The 12974-nt window shown below is 36.0% G+C and overlaps 1 protein-coding gene across 7 annotated transcripts in view; it reads left to right on the forward strand.

The window, feature by feature from the left end:
• Positions 1–12974, forward strand: part of DOCK4 (dedicator of cytokinesis 4) — a 572917-nt gene that overhangs the window by 474696 nt on the left and 85247 nt on the right. For all 7 annotated transcript variants that reach the window (XM_043965823.1, XM_043965817.1, XM_043965820.1 and 4 more), the window contains 3 exons: positions 2858–2933; positions 6783–6883; positions 7410–7468. In XM_043965823.1, coding sequence (XP_043821758.1) covers positions 2858–2933; positions 6783–6883; positions 7410–7468 — 236 coding nt within the window. The remainder of the gene's footprint in view (positions 1–2857; positions 2934–6782; positions 6884–7409; positions 7469–12974) is intronic.

Below are 12974 nucleotides of genomic sequence, written 5' to 3' on the forward strand. Positions count from 1 at the left end.
TGAGGCAGGCTTTGAACTCAGATCCTCCTGAATCCAGGGCCAGTGCTCTATCCACTTGAAGATAATTTAAGGATTTCATACAATTCATGGAGCAGCTGTTGGCAATAGCTTTTACAAAGTCCAAAAATCAACTAGACTGATGATAGACTGGAGTACAAGGTGGTGGTTATGTTGAATTTTGATACAAAAAATATCAATATTTTAAAAGTTTAAATAAGATTTCAATTATTTTCTTTTGTAGACTTGTAGCACTTATACTCTAGAAGTGATTAAAGCTTAAAACTTGACTAATAGGATTTTTGGGGTATCCTATATACACTATATGTATACCTATGTATATATACACATGTGTGTATGTATAGATGTATGTATAGTTGTATATGTAGACACTTATGTATATATTCACCCTTATATAATACTTGTGACTGGACTATTATCATTTAACAACTATTTAACCACTTGGGGAAATCTCAAATAAATATTGTAGCTCTTCTGAAGATTTTTTTTCCCAGTAATTGGGAAGTAGAAAGAAAGGGGATATGTGGGGGCAGCTAGGTGGCACAGCAGATAAAGCATCAGCCCTGGATTCAGGAGGACCTGAGTCAAATGTGGCCTCAGACACTTGACACTTACTAGCTGTGTGACCCTGGGTAAGTTACTTAACCCTCATTTCCCAGCAAAAATTAAATAAATTAATGAATGAATAAAGGAATATATTTTTAAAAAGGAAAGGAATTTCATATCCACATGGTTAAATGTCATTTGAAAACATAGTAGGTAAAGAAGGGGTTACTTCTCTTTTTAGGCCTGTTGCTTTTTTTTTTTTTTTGGTGGGGCAATGGGGGTTAAGTGACTTGCCTAGGGTCACACACCAAGTAAGTGTCAAGTGTCTGAGGCTGGATTTAAACTCAGGTCCTCCTGAATCCAGGGCCGGTGCTCTATACACTGTGCCACCTAGCTGCCCCCTGGTCTGTTGCTTTTTAATAATACATGGTAAGTACTTGGTAAATCTTTTAAAAATCTTTAAAAATCTTCAAATATTTTAAAAAGACTATATAAAAGTAAGCAATTACTACTACTATTGCTACTACTCTACCACCACCACCACCACTACTACTGTGAATATTACTACCACTATTGTTTTCCATTTTCCTTTCCTCTAACATGAAGGATTCTCAGAAAAGAAAAATATATCATTTTAATATCTGCTTATTACTTCCCACTGTTTCTTCTTCCCTTGCCCTACTCAAATGGACACCACTCAGCAGCATCAGGAATCAGAAAACTCAGTTAATGTAAAGATGAAGAAAATTCTTTAATATTTTGGTTACAGTTGGTTTCCTCCACCTGTTTGAGTATTTTCCCTTTTCCAATTATTTCTTTAAGTATAGAAAGATTGTATGTGAAATCAGATTTTGTTAATCATCTAAATAATCAAAATGACTCATGACTTTATATCCACATTGTGCTATTGCAACAATTTTCCAGAAAAGATGCCCAACCTCTTATTTTAACTCATTTTTGTACTCTTTTTCATTATCCTAATTACTGAGGAATCCAACCACATGTTCCATTCTATTTTGAAACAACTCAGCTGTCCCAGGCAATTAAAAATTAATGTACAACCCAAAATTTAGTTTAGTTTTCAACTTAATTGATTGCTCACACAGCTGACAAATAACAACAACAAATTGTTTCTTCTGCTTTCCTTTTATTTATCCAGTAGATGATTTATGTATATGAAAGTTTGTTCTGAAACTCCAGAATGTTCTTCTGTAATTGCTACTTGTTTGCCCATATTGGACCTATTCATGAAGGTCTCTTTCAGGTTTTGCCTCTTGTAAAACTTTCCCCAATCATTCCAACCCACACTGATATCCCCTTTCTCTAAACTGGGATAGCATGTCTGATCTATTTGACACAATTCAGTACTTCATTTATAATCATTTTTCTTGTTATCTAATTGTTCTTTATGAGTAAATCTTGCCTTTCTAACCAGGTTAGAAAGAAACTACTTGAGAAAGAGGACCAGGTTGCCCATGTCTCTGATTATTCCCAATCTTAGATCTTACTAAACACATAGTAACCATGTAGTAGATAGTGACTTTTATTATGATCTTTGTTTTTACCCATGTCTCCGTGGAATCATTTCATGTCTCATATGAGATATGGTTGTCTTCTCAGTAAAAAAGGAATATAATTGTATTTAATCTTTATTTGGTTTAAAAGCTAGTAAAAAAAAGTTTGTGGCCAACATATTACAAAACATCAAAATAGCATCTTTCTCTTCAAAGCACATTGAATTAATCAGTTTCCTAAATAAGACTCCATGACTTCAAAATAATGATGCTTTTCTAGTGTCTTTAGCCCTTTCTGTTTATTATACAATTACCTAATATTTCATATATAGCTATTCCATTATCCTTCCTATTAGTTGACTTTTATTAAAAGTCAGTTCCTCACTGGTACAAAGTAAAGTGAGACAGAACCATGAGGACAATTTATACAAAAACAATATTGCCAAGATAATCAACTTTGAAAGGCTTACTAATCTTAGTTAACACAGTGACCAAACATAATTCCCAAAGTATTCATGATGAAGGCATGCTATGCATCTCCAGATAGAAAGTTGGTGAACTGCAGTTGGTGAGTGAAGATTGAAGCATATTTTCTTTTATTTCTTCTTTTCTTCCTCTTCCTTTTTGGAAAAGGCTAAAGGGGGAAGTTTTTTTTTCTTGCCTTCTCAATGGGTGAGAGTGAAAGGAAGACAGAATTTGGAATAAAAAAATAAAATTTAATTTAAAAAAATGAAAAAAGTCAGTTCGTCGACTTAATATGCCTTTTTCTTTAATTACAGTGTCATCATTACAACAGTTTTGTACCTCTCAGATGCCCTTCGTAAGAACTTCTTAAGTGAAAACTTTGATTATAAGGTAAGTATCTATTAAATTATTGCCTGAGATTATACTTCTTCCTTTATATGACACTAAAATAATTATATTCTTGCTGCTTTTAGCTAATCTCAAATATTATGTTGACGCTACCCAAAGTTTTTCAAAGTTTTTTTTCCCCCTCAATAAATAAAATCCTGTAGCAGTAACCTCTTTAACTTGCTTAAGTGGCCAGGCTTTGTAATCCCAGCTACCTGGGATTTCTGAGCTACTATGGGTTATGCTGATTTGGTTATTTGCACCAAGTTCCGTGTTAATTTGTTACTCTCCAGGGAGGAAAGGGCCACTAATGTGGGGCAAATTGACCCAGTTTAAAAAGGGAGTAAATCAAAACTCAATAACTATTATTAGTAGGACCTGGCCCATTAGTAGTCCCTGCACTTCCAGTTTGGGCAAGATGGGGACATCAAACCTTAAAACAAAACCAAAAAAACTTGTGAAAGAAAATACAACAGAAGCAAAATAGCAAGCTTCAGTTACTTAAAAGATAACATTGCCATAGGTTTCTAGTGTTTCTTTCTCTTGTCTTCAAATCATGTGAGTGGAAGTGCAGAATAATGTTTTTAGGTGACTCACAATATTGTTTTTATTTTTTTTTAATTCATTCATTCATTCATCCATTTATTTATTTATTTATTATTTATTTACTTTTTGTTGTGTGTGGGTCACTGAGGGTTAAGTGACTTGCCCAGGGTCACACAGCTAGTGTCAAGTGTCAGAGGCTGGATTTGAACTTGGGTCCTCCTGAATCCAAGGCTATTGCTTTATCACTGTGCCATCTAGCTGCCCTAGCACAATATTATTTTAAATGTTGTTGTTTGTCCTTTATTCTTTTTTTTGGGGGGGGGGGGGTAGGCAATTGGGGTTAAGTGACTTGTCCAGGGTCACACAGCTAGTGTCAGGTGTCTGGGGCTGGATTTGAATTCAGGTCCTCCCAAATCCAAGGTTAGTGCTTTATCCACTGTGCCACCTAGCTGCCCCCCATAATATTATTCCAAATGTTGTTTGTCCTTTATTCTTGAAGAGGATCATGATTTGCAATGAATTGGATTTAAGTGAGGAAGAGCTGTGCTAAGTCACCAGTCTCACTCTCTCTTCCAGAGCCATCTGGGTCCAGGTGGCCAAAATATAGATCAGACTGACTGGAGATGACTCCAAATGTTTAAAGCAATAGGGGTTAAGTGACTTGCCTAGAGTCACACAGCTAGTAAGTGTCTGGGGTAAGAGATTGAACTTAGGTTCTCACAACTTCAGGGCTTGTGGTCTATCTACTGTGCCACCTACCTGCCCCCACATGGAGTCACAAAGAGTCAGACAACACTAAAAAAATGACTGAACAATAATATTATTTTAATAGGACTTGGTGAAGAAAGGTTTAAAAAAAGGAAAAGAGGGTGAAACCTATATATCTTTCCCCTCTACATTTCTTATTCAAGATAAATCAAAACTTTGGTCAGAGGAAACACAATGTCACAGCTTTCTTCATATTCACAAAAGCTAGTCTAATTTGTGTAAAAGTACATGAAAACTTATGAAATGCAATTGTACACAAGACAAATTAGCAATAAAAGAAGTGATAGAGGTAGTATAATGGAAAGAGCATTGGACTTAGAAGCTCTGGGTCACACCAGGTGTGTGACTTCAGGCAAATTATTTAACCTCTCATATCTTTAGTTCCTTCAAAATATTTCTAATGCTCCTTATAATTCTAACATTTTGTAATTCTGAATTAAGATTTAAAAAATGGGTTGAGCCATCATCGGTTCCCTACTTTATTTCTGACACTGTGCTAATTTTTTTCCCCTTTCCTGTCTTTTAGTATGTGAAATCCAATACCCAATATATTAACCTGGGGACAGTAAATATTTATAGATGTTGCAATTTAAAAGATTTAGCATTTTCTTTTTATCTTTATTGATGCCTCTTGTTTTTTATGTCACCTTCATTTCTGACTATATCTCATTTGTCTTCCCTTAGGAATGGGAAGAGGAGGCATCATTTATAACAAAGATTTTAAAAGAAAGGCAATAAAAATCAGTTTTGCAAAACTAACCAGTATTGCAACCATGTCTACCAGGATATATATATTCCACTCTTATAGTCTCTTTACCTCTGAAGAATATTGGAAGATTTATTTTCTCATCTTCTCTGATGCTAAACTTGATTATTATATTTAAAGAGCCTGCTGTAGAACTGTGGATTGATTTAGCCTTCATGAAATGAGATTTGGGATTATGCTAAGAAATTAACTAAAATATCGTTACCCTTCAATTCAGAGATTCCACTTTTAAGTATATTTCCCCCCCCCAAAGATGTCAAAGACAGAAAAGGCTCCATATAAACCAAAATATTCATATTAGCATTTATTGTAGTAGCAGAGAAATGAAATCAAATGCTCATTGATTGGGGAATGGTTAAACAAATTACGGTACATGAATGTAATGAAATTACTCTGCTATAAGAAAGTAATGAATATGATAAATTTAAAAAGCATTGGAAATATCTGAAAAAATTAAGAATAAGATAAGAATAACTAGGAAATTTATATGCAGTCACAAAAATATAAGCACAAAGAATAATAAGAAAATAGAAACTGAATTCTGTAAAATTATAATGACCAAACCATGATCCAAAAAAGCAGTATAATGTGCCTACCTCCCTTTCCCAAAGTGGAGGCTTATGAGTACAGAACACTATATATAATGTTGACCTTCAGTGATGTATCAGTTAGTTTAGCTGAGCCTTTTTTCTTTTTAAATTTTTTAAATTAACATTGGGCTCTCTGAGAAAGAAGAGATATATTGGGAATTGTTGGTAGTATAAAACAAAAGGAATTGGGGGGCAGCTAGGTGGCACAGTGGATAAAGCACTGACCCTGGATTCAGGAGGACCTGAGTTCAATCCAGCCTCAGACACTTGACACTTACTATCTGTGTGACCCTGGGCAAGTCACTTAACCCCCATTGCCTTGCCTCCCCCCCCAAAAAGGAATTAATAAATATTAAATAAGCAAATAATTTAACATTTAGTTTTGGTTTTTGTTCTTTTTGCTTACTTTTTTGTTAGTACATTGTGAAAAACATAGTACATTTTGTATACTGTTTTCATGGTTCTGCCTACTACACTGCATCAATTCATGTAACTATTCCCATGCTTCTGAATTCTATGTCTTTTTTTTTGCAACATAAATTCCATTACATTCATGTATCACATTTTGTTTAGATTAATTCCATAACTGATAGGCATCTACAATATTTCTAGTTCTTTGCTACCATAAAAAAAGAGATTCTATGAATATTTCAATGTCCATGTGACCTTTCTTTTAGTACCTAACCTCTTTAGAGGGTATATACAATAGGATCCCTGAATCAGAGAGATCACATTTTTTGACATCATACCAAATTTCTTTCCACAATGGTTGGACCAATTAACAACTCCAGTGATAGAATCTTGATGTGTCTGATCTCCTATAACCTCTTCAATCTTGGCCTTTTCCATCTTTTGTTGTCTTTTTCAATTTTCTGTATGTGAGGTTTTGATAGTAATTTGGTACATTCTTTATATCTTTGTTATTCTTTTGGGAATTTTTTCTTCATATCATTTTACCACTTAGGAATAGCAATTTCAAAACAGGATTTTAAAAGTCTATCCCCAAATTAAACAAGAATGATTTCATCTTTCTTGTATCTCATTCTCCTTGAAAATACTCTAGCATATAATGATATACTAATAATTGGACAGTTGATAGAGAACAAATCAGACACAACATGAATTGTAAGTAGTGGTTTCAAAGAGACATTATACCATTTACATATGTTATTCTTCTTTTAGATCTGGGATTCCTACTTTTACCTCGCTGTCATTTTCATAAACCAGTTGTGTCTGCAGTTAGAGATGTTCACACCTTCCAAAAAGAAAAAAGTTTTGGAAAAGTAAGTACCAATATTGGCTCAGATGACAAAATTAAAGAACATATTTTTTCAAATCACTGGAAATCCATGAATGCTTTAAATGAATTCAATAGCTCTTATCCCATGGGGAAAACATGGACTTTTAGGATAAAAAATAGAATTCTTCTTCAGATATACATAAGATTAAATGACCTCTGATGTCTTCTCCAACTCTAAGATTCTGTGGTCAACTATAGAGGGGTAAAGCTGAAAATAAAAGGGAAAATTAGAAGAACATTTATCTCTAAATTTCAGTGATTTGGGTTTACTTGCATAAGATATTCAATTATTTCTGTTTCTGAGTGATCTAAAGTTTGGGATATGAAGCAAATAAACCTAAGAACTGAGTGTATGAATTGATAGGGAGATACTCAAATATACTCTGTGTACTTAACTTAATTGATAGAAATGTAATCACCTAATTCAGAATAATTTAATACACTAAGTGACTTCTAATTCTTCCACTATTTATGAGACTTTCTTTAATCTCAGATTTATTCATTTTCAGATATGGTGATATGAGGGTAACAATGGGTTGTGAAATCTTCAGCATGTGGCAGAATTTAGGTAAGTAATGAAAAATAAACTATTTTCATTGTACAGGTGATAAATATACTTTTTTTTGGAGGCAGTTGGGGTTAAGTGACTTGCCCAAGGTCATACAGCTAATAAGTATCAAGTGTCTGAGACTGGATTTGAACTCAGGTCCTCCTGACTCCAGGGCCAGTGCTCTATCCACAGAACCACCTAGCTGCTGGATAAATATTCTTTTTTTTTCTTTTTTTTTTTTTTTGGCAGAGCAATGGGGGGTTAAGTGACTTGCCCAGGGTCACACAGCTAGTAAGTGTCAAGTGTCTGAGGTCAGATTTGAACTCAGATCCTCCTGAATCCAAGGCTAGCACTTTCTTTATCCACTGCGCCACCTAGCTGCCCCATAAATATACTTTTTTTTTTTTTTTTTTTTTTTGGTGAGGCAATTGGGGTTAAGTGACTTGCCCAGAGTCACACAGCTAGTAAGTATTAAGTGTCTGAGGTCGGATTTGAACTCAGGTCCTCCAGAATCCAGGGCCAGTGCTCTACCCACTGCGCCACCCTAGCTGCCCCATAAATATACTTTAATCACAGTGACATTGAAGAATGAGGAAAGGCAACATCCAAAAGAACAAAATTTGGAAGAAAACAGCTGTCAGTGGAAGTATCCATAGGAATTCTTCATTTAATGAGATTTGCAACTAATTTTTCTGTAGTTGAAAAAAATTGGAAAAAAATTTGAAAAAATTATTAGAGCTTTAACTGAGATGGGGTGCTTTGCTTTAAGGCACCAACATTCAGGGAGTATACTTCCTGTCACTGGCAGTTCTCTAGACTGCTGTTCCTTCATCTTATAATGCTCAGCTGGTTCTGTTCCATACCATGCAACTGTTCCTTCTCTCTCATCTAGCTTCAGGCCATCCCTCACCCCAGGCTCCCTTCACAAACTCTTGTTGTCTTCAGTTGTTTCAGTCCTGTGTGACTCTGTCATCCAATTGGGGTTTTCTTGGAAAAGACACTGGAGTGGTCTGCCATTTCCTTCTCCAGCTCATTTTACACATGAGGAAACTGAAGCCAAGAGGGTTAAGTGACTTGCCCAGGGTCACACAGATAGTAAGTGTCTGAGGTCAATTTCGTGATTCCAAGTCTATTTCTCTACCTACTACACTACCCAACCACCCATGAGAACTTTCAAAGGAAATCATAGGGTCAGAGTCAGTTCATTTTCAATTCCTTTTTCCAGGAATTTGTTGTTCAGTTATTCCCATCATGTGAAACTCTTCATGACCCCCTGTACCATACTGTCCATGGGGTTTTCCTTGGCAAAAGAAACTAGAGTCATTTACCAGTGGATTAAGGCAAATAGAGGTTAAGTGATTTGCCCAAGGTCAAACATCTAGTAAATGGCAGAGGAAGGATTTAAACCTAGGTCTTCCAGATCCAAGTACAGTGCTCAACTAAGTTAGTTCAAAATCCAAAGGTCTTCCTTTACTTAATGTAGCTTTTCCCCCAGCACATCTTTACCTGCTTCTGTCCTTGGCAGCAACTAAGCCAGTAAGCAATATGCAAGGTCTTTACCATTCTAGGGTCTCTATCAACCTAATTCAATGATCCAGAACATCTCTCCCCATGAAATTTTATGTTCTAAATTTCGAGATCTTTCCTCACAACTGAATTTTTTCTGGTTGCCAGAATACCTAGATATAGTCCCAAAAAATACAATAATCTTTGTGTTTGTTAATTAATTGATTAATATTTAAAATCACATCATGTTCCAAGAAAATAAGTACTTTATTTCTATTGATTTGCTAACCTGGATAACTGCTCAGTTTCCATAAAGACCCCAAATTGAAGCTACAAATATTCTAAAATCCAGTTTGAGCTTCATAAAGTATTACCTTTGAGCATCATTATTCTAGAAAACTTTATTCCTTTAAGCCACATCATAAAGAGTATTACAAAATGATTCTTAAATATCTATAGTTGCTAAGAGACTGTGATTTGAATTTGCTTAATCGTCCCCACCAGAGAGAGCACATTATTCTGTAATTGATGATGCAGACCTGGTCACACTAGAAAGAATAGCATTCAGAAGAGAAATTGTCCTAGAATTTCATTGGCACTACATCTTCTTTTCTAGACATTTACAACTGATTTAATTTGATCACTATTTTTCAGCTACATAATTTTATTTTAAAAATCTGCTCTTTTATCATTTGATTTTCTATGGTTTATTAAAGTAGCTTATCTCTTTGAATTAAGTGTGTGATAAGTTGAATGCTTTTTCTATTAGGTTTTGTGTGGTTTTTTTAGGAATATGTTACAGAACCAGGGGTTAGACATGTTTCTCCTTACAAAGTAATGGACACTGGGCAGCTAGGTGGCACAGTGGATAGAGCACTGGCCCTGGATTCAGGAGGACCTGAGTTCAAATCCTGATCAGACACTTGACACTTACTAGCTGTGTGACCCTGGGCAAGTCACTTAACCCACATTGCCCAGCAAAAAACCAAAAAACAAACAAAGAAAGTAATGGACACCACCCAACACAATAGTTATGAATATCACTCTTGCGACATGAGAGTATATGGGATACCGCAATGGAGGCTGTGCTTCATGAAGATGGAGGTCTTGATATGCTTGCTTTAGTGGGCTTCCTTATTCTTCTTTCTCCCAGTACTCAATATATAAAACTATGTCCTAAAGAATATTCAATGAATCTTAGATGTTGTATACATTGCAGACTTTAGGGTAATTATTCAATTCAATGAGTCACCCATGGAACCTGCCAAAAGTTGTCCTGAGCAATGGAGAAAAATCTCTTTCTTCTCTGGCTACCATCATTGTCTCTTGATGAGAATGTAAACTGACTGTTTTTTGTATTGGTACTAACACTTAGCACAGTGCTTTAATAAATAATGATTAATAATGCTTTATCATACATCCATCCATTTATTTCTTCTAGACTTGAGGGTGGTATTGTAATCAGGTAATTCCAGTGGTTGTACGTCTTCTGCAGTCAAAATTTATGGTGTTTTGGCCTTTTTTCTGTCTTTCATTAGAGAATCTATTTCAATAAAATGATGACCCAGAGTTCCACAGAGTTGAAAATTTGAACTGGTTGTGGGTAGAACCATGCTGAATCTGACCCATGGTATGGTGTTTCCAAACCTTGAGTAAAGACATCTTTTCCAGTAAAAGCATGTCTCCATAAGTGCTAGGCAGTAGTGCCAACTCCCCACATCTGTGACAAAGCTTCCAAAGTGTCAGAATAAACCTCAGGGCAAGCTGTGGAAATAAGTTTTGCTTGCTTGTCATTTGTTTTCTGGTGTTAAATGAGTGCAGCTGAAAGCTTTGGCTAAAGAAGACTTGGAGGTTCCTGGCACTAGAAAAAGAGTAGATACTAGTGCAGCATTGTGGTCTTCATCCTTGGGCTATAATGAGCAAATTCATGCTTTGATTATCTAACTGTAATAAATTTTTTTCTAAGAGCCACTCTAACCCTTAGTTAATATAGAATTTTCAGATTCCTAGACATGTGTAATAACATGTATCTGGTTTAGGAAAGATGACTTAAAGACTCTTGGGTTCATCCAAACATAGCCATGAGCTGATTTGGACATATATACACACACATTATAGGTCTGTAGCATTCTTTTTTTTCTTTTTTTTGATGAGGCAATTGGGGTTAAGTGACTTGCTCAGGGTCACACAGCTAGTAAATATCAGTGTTTGAGGTTGGATTTGAACTCAGGTCCTCCTGACTCCAGGGCCAGTGATCTTTCCACTGCGCCCCTAGCTGCCCTGATCTGTAACATTCTTATAAAGCAAAATGATTTGTTTCCAAGAGAGAAACAAAGTTCACACATAATTTTTGTCCTATTTCCCAAGGAATATTTGACAATTTCCTCGTGATCAGTTCTGCAACTATAATACACAAGTTTAGGAAACCTCAGTTTACATTGCTTAGTGACTTGACTTCACCCTCTGCAAAATGGGTCTTATCAGGACAACTGAATAATCAGTCAATAATCAACATGCATTTACTAAGGAATCTCTATGTGATAGGCACTGCTGAGTCCTGGGAATATAAAGAAATAGCAAAAAAAAGCCTCTGCCTTTGAAACTTACATTCTAATAGAGGCAAAAGCATCTCTATAAATAAATACAAGATGCATACAGATGGTAGGTGAAAACTAACCTCAAAGGTTAGGGGGCACCAGTAGTTAGGGGGACCAGGAAAGGCTTCCTTTGGAAGGTGACATTTCAGTTGATTCTTGAAGAAAGTAAGGAATTCCAAGAGGCAGAGGTGACAAGGGGAGTACATAGGTGAATAGCCAGTACAGTCATGGAGAAGAGAGATTGATGTGTAAGGAATAGCTATCAGGCCAGAATAGCTGGACCATAGACTGTAACAAGAGAAAAAATATATAAGAAAACTGGAAAGGTAGCAAGGGACCAGGATATGAAAAGCTTTATATGGTAATCCAAAAAGGTTATCTTTGAACCTGGAATTAGTTGGAATTTATTGAATAGAGGGATGGTCTAACATGGTCAAACTTAAGCTTTAGGAAAATCACTTTGACAAACCATATGGGCAGTGGATTGGAATAAAGAGATTTGACACAAGGGGACCAATTACAAGGCTGTTGCAAAAGTCCAGGCAAGAGGAGATGCATAGTTGAACTATCATGGTGTCTATATGAGCATCAAAGAGAGATTGCGGAGGCAGGAATCACATGATTTGGCAACAGATTGAATTTATGGGATAATTGAAAATATGGATTCATGAATAACCCTTTAGTTAGTTAACCAGAAGACATGCCTAGATCCATCTCTAAAACAGTGTCACGTTTTCCCAATACTTACTGAGTATTTCTCTAAGATTCATTAACCTGTAAACACTTTATGCATTTTCCATTTTCTAATCAGGAACAGAGGATCATTTGTGTAGAGCTGAAAGGATTAACTTCCTCAATTTTCGGGTAAGGAATTTGAGGCCCAGAAGCTTAAGTGACTTGCCCAAGGTAACACAGGTAGATAGCATAAGTGGGTTTAGAACCTAGGAACTCTGACACCAAAGATAGTGTTCTTTCCACTGGACCATGGTGCCTTCAGGTTCCAGTTCATTCTTTGGTTGTTGCTTCATTTTCCTTATGCCCGACACCAAGTTGTTCCTTAGCATTAGTCCAGAAGGAAGTTCCTTTCAAATAGGAACATAAAAAACACAAAGTATCCAGAATTTTGAAGATATCAGTAGGTAGTGTAACAATTGGAATGGCGCCACCTGCTGGAGACTTACTGTAGCAAAGCTCTGCCATGAGGAGAAGGCGTCTGAGGGCAAGACATCCAGCTCTTTGACTTCAGGAAGTGACGTTTGCTTGTGGAGGAAGAGGGGGCAAGGCTGGCTCTCTTGCTCTCTTTCCTCAGGACTCGAGTGGAGAAGGGAGCTAGGAATGCTCTCCCTTAATAGATAGATGAATCTAGGCCTTTCTCTCTCTCTTTACCAAATTCTAATTCTCCTTAATAAATGCTTAAAATG

The sequence above is a fragment of the Dromiciops gliroides genome, chromosome 5 (assembly GCF_019393635.1).
Source record: "Dromiciops gliroides isolate mDroGli1 chromosome 5, mDroGli1.pri, whole genome shotgun sequence".
Classification (NCBI taxonomy): Eukaryota; Metazoa; Chordata; class Mammalia; order Microbiotheria; family Microbiotheriidae; genus Dromiciops; species Dromiciops gliroides.